The 14,466-nt window shown below is 37.7% G+C and overlaps 1 protein-coding gene across 21 annotated transcripts in view; it reads right to left on the bottom strand.

The window, feature by feature from the left end:
- Nucleotides 1–9,311: 9,311 nt before the first annotated feature.
- The window catches only part of LOC126272220 (uncharacterized), a 622,019-nt gene continuing 616,864 nt past the window's right edge, over nt 9,312–14,466 (bottom strand). For all 21 annotated transcript variants that reach the window (XM_049974930.1, XM_049975070.1, XM_049974981.1 and 18 more), the window contains one exon: nt 9,312–12,073. In XM_049974930.1, coding sequence (XP_049830887.1) covers nt 11,866–12,073 — 208 coding nt within the window. In that variant the 3' untranslated portion in view covers nt 9,312–11,865. The remainder of the gene's footprint in view (nt 12,074–14,466) is intronic.

Here is a 14,466-nt window from a genome sequence, read left to right as displayed (position 1 = left end):
GAGGGCTTATTAAATGACAAGACATCTTGGCAAAAATTGCAACACCATTCTCTCTGGTCTAAAGTTGTTGTCACTGCAGTTAATGTCGATCCTGAACTTCCAGAGGTGAGAACTAAGACGAGAAAATCATTTCATATTGAAACGAGGAATGAAGTAGCAGATGTGAATTCAGAAGATTTATTAAAATAATACTTTATGTCATTATTGACAATCAAGTATAACTTGGAAACTCAATTAGAAACAGTGAAGCTTTTAGATGAAACATTTGGCTTTTTTTTTTTGTAAATACGTGTAGATGACTGACCATCAAGTCACTGAGATGTGCAAGTTACTTATCAATGATGTCACATGAGATTTAGAAGAAGAAATTAAATATTTGAAAACAACTCATTTTAAACTCTGAATGCATTACTATGTAAACATTAGAACTCTTGACTAAGGGACCAGACCTCTCGTCAACGTACAATTCAGTATAACACTTAGTCTTTTGCTTTAAAGTGAAGTGAATGGAAATTAAATCAATTTAAAAAATAAAACTGAGTAGAGAGAACATATATGTTTTACAGTAGTTCATTCTTGAGTAGCACCTGAAGCCGAATTTGTAAGTTTATAAGTCATGTTAGTTTTAAGGGGAGTAAGGGTTCCACTTCCCTTTTCCCTATACTCATGTGCTTAAAATTACTGTCCAAAATGTACACTACCCTATACCCACATACTAAAAGTTCGCCAGTCTGGGAGGATCCAAACACCACAGGCCCTTGTATTGTGTCCACCGATCTCTCCTTTCAATCCCCCCCCCCCCCCCCCCATTTTCTCTCTCTCTCTCTCTCTCTCTCTCTCTCTCTCTCTCTCTCTCTCCCCCCCCCCCCCCTCACCCCCCCCCCCAGTGGCACCATCTCCACTTGCTTCTCCACAGTCACTGACCCACTACTATTCTCTTACATCACAAAAAAAGTGAGAATATGTTAGCATGATGATATTTTTGGTGAGGAAGGCAGAATGAGGATTGAGATGAAGACTGAGGCAGCTGATTCCCATTATCTTCACATTCTTTTTCAAGAGATATAAATTCAGCCTTTTGTGCTATAGGAGGAGCATTTTTTTCCTTCTTACATACAACTAAGTCTACAGATCATTAAAGTTTCGACAGATTATCATTATTATTATTATTATTATTATTCACATATGGGCCCAGTAGGACCACAAGAAACTCACTCAATCAATGCCACTTTTGATGGTTGGCCTTCCTTCCTGTCCCCATTTGTTTCATCCTTTCAGAATAGTTTCTTTCGTAAGGCCATGGTGTTTCAGTCCGTCTGTTGATTTCCCCCTGACCAACTTTCCAATCAAATGTCTTATCTGAATGTTTTTCCATCTCCAACATCTGCCCGAGTTATACTGGCTACTTTAAGATTCTTTTAATTGCAGTGATACTTTGGATTGCCTCAGTTCTGGCCTTACTTCTGTTTTCATAGAATTCTACTACTTATTCTTTTACTCCATTGAAGAATATTTAAATTTATGAAATGTGTTACATAAATACTTACTTACATGTAAAGTGTATTATTGTAAGCTTACATATGTTTGCCTTGAAATTACTTTCAGCCTGTATATTTATAACTTGACTTGTCCAATGTCTTATGCATAAGCTGCTATGTAGACAACAGGACCAATAAAATACAATCTACAACCTAATGGGTGCCATTCTTTTAATGTGCCCATAAATTTTAAGTTTTCATTTTCTCATGTCACCATGTATGTCCATGTATTATTCTATTTCCTTATTACATCTCAGCCTGTAAGTTTCTCTATCAATAATTTTGGAACCTGCTATCTTCCGAACAACCCATCTATCTTTCTAATTTGATAGTTTATTTATATACTCTTGACACATCTGTATGCAATGATACATAAAAGGAGGAGGGGGGAAGGGAGGAGGGAGGGAGGGAGGGAGGGAGGGGGGGAGGGAGGGAGGGAGAGAGAGAGAGAGAGAGAGAGAGAGAGAGAGAGAGAGAGAGAGAGAAGAAAAAATAAAGTTTGGTGGCCTCAGAATCCTTGAGATGACCTTAGAACCGCTGCCATATAGCGAAGTCTGTTAAAACTACACTTATGCCTCAAATTGGACATTACATTAATATTTTACTGCATAAGTATAACAACCCCCCCATGAACCATCGACCTTGCCGTTGGTGGGGAGGCTTGCGTGCCTCAGCGATACAGATAGCCGTACCGTAGGTGCAACCACAACGGAGGGGTATCTGTTGAGAGGCCAGACAAACGTGTGGTTCCTGAAGAGGGGCAGCAGCCTTTTCAGTAGTTGCAAGGGCAACAGTCTGGATGATTGACTGATCTGGCCTTGTACCAATAACCAAAACGGCCTTGCTGTGCTGGTACTGCGAACGGCTGAAAGCAAGGGGAAACTACGGCCGTAATTTTTCACGAGGGCATGCAGCTTTACTGTATGGATAAATGATGATGGCGTCCTCTTGGGTAAAATATTCCGGAGGTAAAATAGTCCCCCATTCGGATCTCCGGGTGGGGACTACTCAAGAGAATGTCGTTATCAGGAGAAAGAAAACTGGCATTCTACGGATCGGAGCGTGGAATGTCAGATCCCTTAATCGGGCAGGTAGGATACAAAAATTTGAAAAGGGAAATGGATAGGTTAAAGTTAGATATAGTGGGAATTAGTGAAGTGCGGTGGCAGGAGGAACAAGACTTTTGGTCAGGTGACTACAGGGTTGTAAACAAAAAATCAAATAGGGGTAATGCAGGAGTAGGTTTAATAATGAATAGGAAAATAGGAATGCGGGTAAGCTACTACAAACAGCATAGTGAACGCATTATTGTGGCCAAGATATATACGAAGCCCACACCTACTACACTAGTACAAGTTTATATGCCAACTAGCTCTGCAGGTGATGAAGAAATTGAAGAAATGTACGATGAAATAAAAGAAATTATTCAGATAGTGAATGGAGACGAAAATTTAATAGTCGTGGGTGACTGGAGTTCGAGTGTAGAAAAACGGAGACAAGGAAACATAGTAGGTGAATATGGATTGGGGCTAAGAAATGAAAGAGGATGCTGCCTGGTAAAATTTTGCACAGAGCACAACTTAATCATAGCTAACACTTGGTTTAAGAATCATGAAAGAAGGTTGTATACATGGAAGAACCCTGGAGATACTAAAAGGTATCAGATAGATTATATAATGGTAAGACAGAGATTTAGGAACCAGGTTTTAAATTGTAAGACATTTCCAGGGGCAGATGTGGACTCTGACCACAATCTATTGGTTATGACCTGTAGATTAAAACTGAAGAAACTGCAAAAATGTGGGAATTTAAGGAGATGGGACCTGGATAAACTGACTAAACCAGAGGTTGTACAGAGTTTCAGGGAGAGCATAAGGGAACAATTGACAGGAATGGGGGAAAGAAATACAGTACAAGAAGAATGGGTAGCTTTAAGGGATGAAGTAGTGAAGGGAGCAGAGGATGAAGTAGGTAAAAAGACAAGGGCTAGTAGATATCCTTGGGTAACAGAAGAAATATTGAATTTAATTGATGAAAGCAAAAAATATAAAAATGAAGCAGGCAAAAAGGAATACAGACGTCTCAAAAATGAGATCGACAGGAAGTGCAAAATGGCTAAGCAGGGATGGCTAGATGACAATTGTAAGGATGTAGAGGCTTATCTCATTAGGGGTAAGATACATATTGCTACAGGAAAATTAAAGAGACCTTTGGAAAAAGGAGTACCACTTGTATACACATCAAGAACTCAGCTGGAAACCCAGTTCTAAGCAAAGAAGGGAAAGCAGAAAGGTGGAAGGAGTATATGGAGGGTCTATACAAGGGCGATGCACTTGAGGACAATATTATGGAAATGGAAGAGAATGTAGATGAAGATGAAATGGGAGGTATGATACTGCGTCAAGAGTTTGACAGAGCACTGAAAGACCTGAGTCGAAACAAGGCCCCCGGAGTAGGCAACATTCCATTGGAACTACCGACGGCCTTGGGAGAGCCAGTCCTGACGAAACTCTACCATCTGGTGAGCAAGATGTATGAAACAGGCGAAATACCCTCAGACTTCAAGAAGAATATAATAATTCCAATGTAGACTGGCAATGGCAAGGAAAGCGTTTCTGAAGAAGAGAAATTTGTTAATACCGAGTATAGATTTAAATGTCAGGAAGTCATTTCTGAAAGTATTTGTATGGAGTGTAGCCATGTATGGAAGTGAAACATGGACGATAAATAGTTTGGACAAGAAGAGAATAGAAGCTTTCGAAATGTGGTGCTACAGAAGAATGCTGAAGATTAGATGGGTAGATCACATAACTAATGAGGAAGTATTGAATAAGATTGAGGAGAAGAGAAGTTTGTGGCACAACGTGACCAGAAGAAGGGATCGGTTGGTAGGACATGTTCTGAGGCATCAAGGGATCACCAATTTGGTATTGGAGGACAGCGTGGAGGGTAAAAATCGTAGATGGAGACCAAGAGATGAATACACTAAGCAGATTCAGAAGGATGTAGGTTGCAGCAGGTACTGGGAGATGAAGAAGCTTGCACAGGATAGAGTAGCATGGAGAGCTGCATCAAACCAGTCTCAGGACTGAAGACCGCAACAACAACAACAACAACAACAACAACAGTAACAAGTTTGAACACTATCTCGGTAACGGATAATGATACCAAAAAATGTTTCAAAGCGTCCTGAAAATACCATCTTAAGAACATACGGCAAAATTTTCAATGACCTGCCATGAACTGAAATTATGGAAGAGGCCATACCGACAACTGGTACCCTTCATATGCAAAAATTGTGATTTTTTGAGGTTATCTTGGGAATCGTCCATTAACAAATGGTGATTTTATAAGCCACCTGAGATTCACCAGAGACCAAACCTAATGCAGGGAGCCAAGTGATTTGCTCAGTTTGCCGGGGCTGGAGGAAGAGAGTAATATTTAAATTTGGGTGTACTGTAGGTTAGCTACAATATCCCAATTCTTAATATGGATACAAATGGTCACTAAGGCAAGGGCTATTCAAAACTGTTGACTCATTATTGTGATCAATAGAACGACCCCTGAAAAATTATTTTTTGCGCCTTTCTTTTTGGAACATATTGATACCATGCACTGTCATTCACAGACAGACTGCAGTTGTGAAAATATGTTTATTTTACTATAAAAATACAGTGACCAGCCACTTTTTTAATGTGTTTTATTCATGCCAATATGCATTTTGGGTTTGCACCCATCTTCAGCTGGCAAATTACATGTATCTTCAGTTTCTACAGTGGTACAATATCGACATCAATTTGGATGCTGCAGCTGGCATTCTCCTCTTCTTGTTTTTTCTTGGCCTTTCTTCTTATTTGTAACAGCACAAACACTTTTTGTCACGTATGTTACACAGGCGTACAATGTTATCCACCATGTTGTTGACTAAGATATGTTTAGCATTTAATAAGAGATTATATTTATGCTATATTTCATTCCAATGGACATTTTTTGCGTATCTCCAATATTTCTGGAATTGTATTATTTTTAAATCATTTCCAATCATCTTTAAAATAACAATTATATTGTGTTGCTGTATTTGGAGATGGGACCCAGTCACACATCATGCCCCAAGCCCAGTCTAGGCTGTCTGCATCCCTAGTACCACATCATTTAACAGACATTCAGACACCTGTAACATATTTTGAAAGCCACTGCTGCGGAAGGATGAAATGGCATGTAGTATTCACAAAACATTCTTTTGGCTGGTACAACTTGTACATTCAAGCTGCCTCAGTGTGTATTTTGTGTTACTGCTGCTAAACTTTAGTTACACTTCTCTCATCAGTTTGTTCTTTTTAATTTCCACACTTTATTCTTCATACTCCCAGTTTAGTGACTTTTTTCATTTTTGCAAAGACATTGTGGGGGGCTTAGTGCCATCGGGGTATTTTTCCTGGAAGTACCACCCCTACTGTTCCAACAGTCAGATGACATTTGTTGTAAACTAAAACTATATCCATTTTTTCAAAGGTCGTGTGTGTTGTAAAAGCTTGACTAGCTTCGTGAACAAGTTGTCTCTTCACCATAATAGCAAAGCACAAACTGATGGGCTTCCAGCACATTTGCTTATATTTAGTACAGTACTTCCGATGTTTGCTGGAACTCTTCTCCAGATGGTGGGGTAATGTTTTGTGGCGCTAATCTCTTAACCATTTCATCAACTTCCACCTGCATTACATCACTGAAGTCCACTTCAAAGGCTCCATCTAATGGCGTCAGAAAGTATATCAATGCATTTTATTTCCTTATGAGGTTCATTGTTCTGAGTAAGCCTTTATAGTTGACATCACTTCATTAGCTTTTCTATGTTCTTATGAATTTATACTGAAAAGAACCTCAATTAGAACTGAAGGTACACTACAGATAATTATAAACATTTAAGCTCCGAGTTTTGCAGTACAGAGAATATCAGATTTTGGAGATGCGAAAGTCCCACTTTCATCCAAGAAATGTGGAACGGCACCATATCCCTGTGATAGCTCTCACCAAGGAAGCAAGTGTGTTACACCTAAGTGTATATGCAATGTCCATTCTAGAGCCTCTAGCAGACAGCTTTTTTGAACAGTTGGACCTACTGACAACAGATTCACAGTACCTTCTCCCCCAGATAGGAGTATGGGAATAGCTATTATGGACAACGAAAATAGCAAAACAGCCACAGGCATTCGTGACCACACTTTTTAATGACTCATCATCAGACTTAATTAAGAGGACAGATAGCATACAATGTACAGAGTGAACTTAAGTGTGCTATATTGATTAGGAAATATTCAATGTGGTACATTTAAGTTGACCTAGTACATTGTATGGTGGCTACTGCTGTAATTAAACCTGATACAACATTCTCTACCTTACGAAGTTTATTTTGAACTATTAATCACTGTTCAAGAACAGCAGCAACATTCTTAAATGACTTGGAATGACTTACAGTATTCAGCACTCAGCCTTTGTGCAGCACAGGGAGGAGGAAGATAAATAGCCATAAAAATCTAACTACATACCATGTGATATAATGATCTGAATACCATATTTACCCAAATATAAGACATCTCTGGTAAGATGAGCCCTTTTCTTTAAGAGTCTTTTGAAAAAATATTGTTTTTAACAAATTCTGACTAATCACAAATACAAACTGTTTTATTGACAAAGTGTGTCTCAAATCTTAACATTATACCTTTTCTAAATTTATGTCATTTACTGTCTACATTTCAATAAAACAAGGAAAGATAATATAAACAAAAAGAAATGGTTTACTTCAATTTGCAGACTATTCTCTCTTTCTACTGTTCTTGATTACTAACGCTGTCTGTGGTGTCACTAGTTTTAATCATCATTGTCTAATGGCACTGCTGTGAAATTTGTATGTTTTTTGTAACAAATATTTGACTATTTCTTCTGAATATTTTGTGATTTCTGAGACTGTGGTTGCCATGGGACCTGAGAAGACAGATGATTATATCCAAATGCATATCTAATTTTGCTTCAATACTGACATGAGAAGGTTACAGTATCACTTGATTCTAAAGATATCTGCCCCCACTCTCTCTCTGGCTGTGTAGAACTGGCTGATGCACCCTCTTTTGTTCACATTATACGTCACACTGAGTGCTGACAACACTATAGCACTAGACACACAAGTATGGCACTGACCCCTGTCTAGACTTTTACCATCTCCTGCAGAACTGAATACTATTGTGCAGTATTCATCCAATGTTAAATTCAATTCAATTCAATTCTAACTACAAATGGATCCAGACAAACTGCAATTAAAATGTGGCAGATGTTCCAAACAAGGGAAACTATGCGGTACATATTCCTATGGCTGGCAACATGACAATTTCTGCCCACTCACTACTCCCCTCCCAGCACTCCACTAGTTCCCAGCTAAGTTGGTACCACTGTTCCACATACAGCCCTTCCGTAGTACTGCACTTTAGCAGCTGTGACTGCAATATCTCTCAGAGTGCAAGTCATGTATAAATTAGCAATTAATACATAAATGAAAGATCACACTCACAATTCAGTCCAATTATTGAACTTTTGCTTGTCCCGTGCAATCTACTGACATCTGTTGATACTATCTCCACAATAGGTCTTGCCACTATTATTTTTTTTCTCACAATAATTACATTCAATTTAATATGAATGATTTTGTTTATCAGACATTTCTGTTTGGATTAATTTTCCGCCTCCTTTCATCTAAATGTTGCCATAATGTTATGAAGCTGATTAAAAGCTGGTAACATTTTCACCCGATATTCTAATACGTGAACAGCGACCAAATTTCTTGTTTGTAAGCCATTAAGTAAATCATTACAGTTTCTCACAGTCAAGTAAAATATTGATCTGAATTAAGAATCGAGTAATGTTTTTTATAGGACAACATATATACTTTTGAATGTTTCCTTTACTTAAAAAGTGGCCTTAACGTTTATGCATTGTATCCACATATGTATTTTTATTGTAAAGCTGTTCCAATACATCAACAGTTTGCAAGATGAGAGAATTTAGTGTTATTTTCTCCTGTGTTTCACAACATTGTCAAATTTTAAGCAGAGCAAAAGACAGTTGTGGCTAGTTTGTAGTTTCTTGCATATCCATACACTAGCACACCACACGAGACTAATTGCATGTGATTGTTCGAGCAATGTCAATACTGTATGAAGTGTTTTGGCATTACTGGGAAATCTTGAATCTGTTCAAATGCGAGTATCGGTTGGGCAGCTCTACCATTCCGAATTCTTCATAATAAATCTCCCCATGACCTCAATATTTGTCAGTAAATAAACACTTACCTCCTATATAATTGGTTAAACAATGTAAAAATGATTATTTCAGCAGCACTAGTTTAATTTGTGAATATAAGATGAGCCTGTAGTTTTTTAATGATTAATTTGCGAAAAACCTCGTCTTATAATCGGGTAAATATGGTATATAATGAAAGTAACTTAAAAATGGAAATCATGTGTCTGAAGGCTAGACCTACCTCATACAAACATTTCTGAACTGTTGAATACAGGCACACTGCAGCTATGTACTCACATCAAAGTATTACTGTCAAATTTCTAACACTTATACATTGATTAACTGCAGAGGCTGTTAATTTTTATAACATATCCCCATAAAGATCATTACATTAGTGCCAAATCATCTTACCACAGAAAAAAATGCTCATTCATGTGTGCAACTCCATTCCTTTGCAGCAAACTTTGGAAGAGAATACAACCAAGCCATAATCAAAAAACTTTATTTTACAATAAAACAAATTTTACACACACATTGACTTGTATTCGATATCTTTTCTGCACTGGATGGTACCACTCTTTTTTATAAAATTATGATTGAGAATGAAACCTGCACCACTGAAATGGTCAACTGCTTTTCCAGAATGAATTTAAATATGAAATACTGAACTTTGAGAACTGAAAGATGATACTAACATGATATTTAAGACTATTTTTAAATCATACTGTTTACTTAATTTTGCTGGCACTAGTAACAGCAGGAAGTATGTTAATATCACTATCCTCATTGAATACTGGTGTGTATCACCCTTACAAAACACAGTCAAATCTTGTGCTCTCACAATTTTTACATTTGTGCTCCAAGTACAATTTGCGCGAAGGCAAATGTTGAAGCTTTTTTAAGTACATTATAACTAAATGATGAGATCATTTACACACTATTACAAAGCAATGACAAAAAACAAAATTTTCATTCAAGGAATGTTTCTGATTGTAAATTTACAATACTGCAAAGCTGTAATCACAGTACTTATGCATACAGATGCACAACTAGAAAGATAGTTATACAAGAAATTATCCCCCTACCTGCAGACATGATTACTGATTTTACATATTTTATTACATATTAAAATATATTACATCTGAGTCATTTCAGCTGTGTTGTTACTGACAGTCAATGGAAACAAAAATCAAACATCTCATTGTGTTTCAGTACCTTTCTTGCCTTTTGACAAATAAGTTTACACTTTATTAGGTCTAGTTTCATCAGAGAATAAATATGAAATACACATTTTCATCTATGAGTACAATGGGTACTTTGTGATGTGGGATACAGTCATCTTATTTCATGGTTATGTATTTGTTTACTTGTGAACCACTAACCCTTAATAATTATACACAACACACAAGTTTCAATTTTACTATCTACAAAACTTTGTTATATGAAACTGATCAATAAAAGGCCTGAATATTTAAAATCTTTCATATAATGTTCAGAAACTGCAAGTTTCTTTAGGCAATAGTAGAGTGAAAACGAAAATGTAATAAACATCAACTTACATTTTGATTCTACAATCGTGGACTGATTTATAAAACAAGATGTCGTGGAAGAATTTGGTATTCAATTGCACAGTGTTGACATTCCTCCATCTCCTGCCAGACTATACAACTTTTTTAAAGCAACAGAGTTATACCACCAAAGCAATTTGTCTCTCATGGACATGTGGGAGCTTTCCTATAAAAGTAGTTTTGTAAGCTATGAAATAAGAGGATTTATCAACAGCATCCTAGAGTATCTGTTCCTTTCAGTATGCTCTGGCGAGTGAGTAACAAGTCTAGTTTTATCGATACAAGTGTTTTAGTATGAGTTTTCTTAATACTTGTTAACCAGTTCAAATAATTGTTATACAGGTAATCTGAACACCTAACATTTTCATCAGATAAGAATCATTAGATATCAAGTTAATGTTTGACTGTCTTTAAGAACATGAAGGCCACACATTGGGTGCAGAATGTCTCAGCAGCTGGAAAGAACACCCTGTTTTTTCTAATATGTACAGTGGAACACTGTGTAAAGTTGGGACACAAACAAACTGCACTGAAAACTGAAAGCACCAATATGACTGTACTGTATACTACACACACAGAAACAACACAAAAGTTTCTTGTAATATATTAAAACAGTCAGAATGACAGTGTATCTATTACACTTTTACTGGTTGAATAGACTCAGAAGGCCCACAGTTCCTACTGGTACTACGTAAGTAATTCAGATGAATGGGTGACATTGCACAGACTCAAGGTGACATTTTTTCTTCTTCAATCAATTTTATTCACACACACACACACACACACACACACACACACACACACACACACACACGACCCACCCACTCACTCACCTCACCCACCCACCCGCACTAAACACAGCTACAATGAAAGACATCTGCAGTTACACAGACTTCACAACTCTGAGATCAACTAACTTAGCTGCTTATATGTATTCCACTATTCACCACTGTTACAGCTTCAGTCTCCTAAAAGTTTCACACAAGGATTAGAAACCTGATAGAAACAAACCTGGTATTACTCTAAAGAGTGTAACCAAATCTGTAATCAAAATTACTTGTGTGTGGCAACAACAGACATATGATATGACTGTCAGTGGCATTAAATTCATCAAATATTTAAGAAGCATCCCCAAAAGTTACAAAACTATCTCTCAGTAAGCCTACTAGAGTCCTTAGGTAATTAAAAACAGATCATACTGGTTGCATAATATCAGATAAATATCTGTGTACTCTTTGTTCTTAGTGGATTGAGTAGGGTGGAGAGTAGAGAAAGTATAATTTTTTTGTCATCTGCTTGTTCTAAACAGAAACTGGATAAAAATGATTTATCTCCTGAAGTGCGAAGTAGGGCTGCAGTGGGCAGGGGATTTCTAGAATGGGGGGAGTCACATTTCAAGGAGGTGGAGAGGGTCAATAGCGCACCTTTGAAAAATATTGCACATTTGTAGAAGGTTTTTACTGTGCTCTTTGTCAGCTAGTCTTTGTAGTCACGACAGGAAGTTGCTGAGGCCTTCTCGTTGGGATGCCAGAGGACGGTGTGTGGCTATGAACTGGGAGCTGGGCAGAGTTTGACTGCACTGTGGCAGCTGTTCCACGCTTCGGTAACCTTGCGACGGTAGGTGAAGGTGCTGGCAGCCGGGTCGCAGTCGAAGCTCTCCGTAGCCACACTTCACTCGAACTGTGAATATAATTACATTTCAACACTGGTTCCTCTGAACATTTTTCATTACATGCAAATACATTTATGTAATAAAAGTTCTTACAGGTCATTTTATAAGGTCAACTATTTCATACAGCCAGTAAAATCTAATCTTACATGTCTCACTATCATTTGCTGACTGACAGAAAATAGAGAAAATTTTACTTATCTCCTTCATTAGAGACCCAGCACAATACAAAATTACAGAGAACTGAAGAAGAAACCTGTTACTACCCAGTGTGATGAAGTGGTCTTGCACTCAATTCAAAGAATGTATCTGTATATTCCTCTTATAAATCAAGTATAATAGTACATTTTTCAATTTTGTGCTACATAATTAACAGTAAATTTGTTACCAGAAGGTTTCAACAACATCCAAGTATTAAGAACAAGCTTCATAAACTCAAATGAGAATCCCTGAAGATTAGACGTTCTTTTTACGAGACACTTTAAAAAATTTTGGAGAATTGGCATTTGAAGTTGACTGTGGAAAATTCTACTGCAGCCAACATAAATTTTTTGTAAGGACTATGAAAGTAACATATTAGGGCCTGTTCAAAGGCATATAGACAGTCTTTTTACCTTGCTCTACTCTATTTGTGAGTGGAACGGGGAAGGAAATAACTAACAGTGCTACAAAGTCCCCTGCCAGGCACCATACTGTGGATGAGGGGTGGGGGTTGTACATATTGATGTAGACAACTACATTAATTGTAATAACAAAAACGTGAATCTGTCTACTACTGAAAGATCAGCGCTTCACTTATCATGGTGATATTAAAAATGGAAGCCTTTTTATTTCTTTGGCCCTTGATCTGACTTAATCAGTTTATAGTGGATGGTAGAGTCCAGTCTGGACTCTGAACCACAGCACAACATGGTGTTTATGACATATTGCCACACATGCAAGAATCAGTAAGTGACAAATTCTAGTGTGAAATAAAGACTGAATCCCATGTCTTTGAATCTGCAGACCATCAGTTGCCCAATTAGTCAACAAGCCACCTCGAAATACAAGGTTATTATAAATGATTGATTTCAAAAATTCACTGTACCTACATAAACAAAACTCAAAATTCAAACTGAAAAACTCAGTTTTGTACTGTTGCAGCTGCACATCAGATTCCTGCCACAAGAGCATGGCAGGGAGGAGTTAGACAAGATGGTGACAGGCATGAAGAAAGCAATGTTGTGCTTGAAATAAATGTACACCAGTCTGCCCTAGCATTACAATGACACTGCAAAATTTCCACCATCTGCCAATTCCATTGAATATGCTGTGCATGTGGGAAGATATATATAATATTGACATCTGTAGGACCACTTATAATTCCAAAGATGGTGAGAGTTTTTCTATTTGTGTGCCACGCCCTGTATCCATAAGTCAAACAATATTGCAACAGAAAATCTGTGAAATCACTTCAATTTTTTATAATAACCTCATACACTGCACACAGAAACTGTGTTGCAGAAGTTTGAAATTTGGCTCAAAAATATCTAAGACATCCTCCTGTAACAACACTAAAATATGGCACCCTTTATCATCATCCTCCAGCTCAGCAAGTATTTTATACTGGCACTAAATTTCACCACAATTCTGCACAACACCACAGTGGATATGTCGCAAGATGCAAAGCTCCTCATCTCCCCCTCCCCTCCCATCATTGACACCTCTGCCCTTCTCCTGACAGACAAGGTCAGAAGCACAGTGTCCGGCATTGAAATCACAAAGTTTTTTATGGGTGGCCAAGGAAAACGTTATGACACACCACTGCTTAGAATCAACACGGAAAAGTCTCAGGATGTGGTGCAAAAAGGCACCAATAAAGCTACCCCTTCCTTAGGACATTGATTTCCACACACTTCACTTCATTGTTGGAAATAGCTTACAAGGTGTTGAACCACATGACAATGCTTTTGATAATCTATGAAACTGCTGAAACTCCCTCAACGTTTCAACCCTTCTCAGAGGAAATCTTGGGCCAGCAACCACATGGAACGTGATTGGGCCTCTTTGGAGTGCAGCACAACTCCAATTTCAGCTCTGATACACAGAGTGGACCCACTATGTAGAATTCAAAACCATTTGACAGAATCTGAACATGATCCAAAGCAACAAAAGTGTACAGTTATTCACCCCCTTGTGGCATGATCACTGGGGAGCAAAGGAGGGCGGAGATTGATATGTGCAAGAATAAAATGGCAACGGATCCCTCTAAGAATTCTAAGTTCAGCAACAGTCTCAGTGCCATCTGCACAAATTTGTCAAGCATTTTAATAATATATCTGTCAGATTCCTAGGTGCCTGTAGGCAGGCAATCCCTTCGACAACCCTAAGATTTCAGTTTTTTAGACAGTACAGTTATTGTTCA

The sequence above is a fragment of the Schistocerca gregaria genome, chromosome 1, assembly GCF_023897955.1.
Source record: "Schistocerca gregaria isolate iqSchGreg1 chromosome 1, iqSchGreg1.2, whole genome shotgun sequence".
Taxonomy (NCBI): domain Eukaryota; kingdom Metazoa; phylum Arthropoda; class Insecta; order Orthoptera; family Acrididae; genus Schistocerca; species Schistocerca gregaria.
This window is presented reverse-complemented; position numbering and strand designations above follow the sequence as displayed.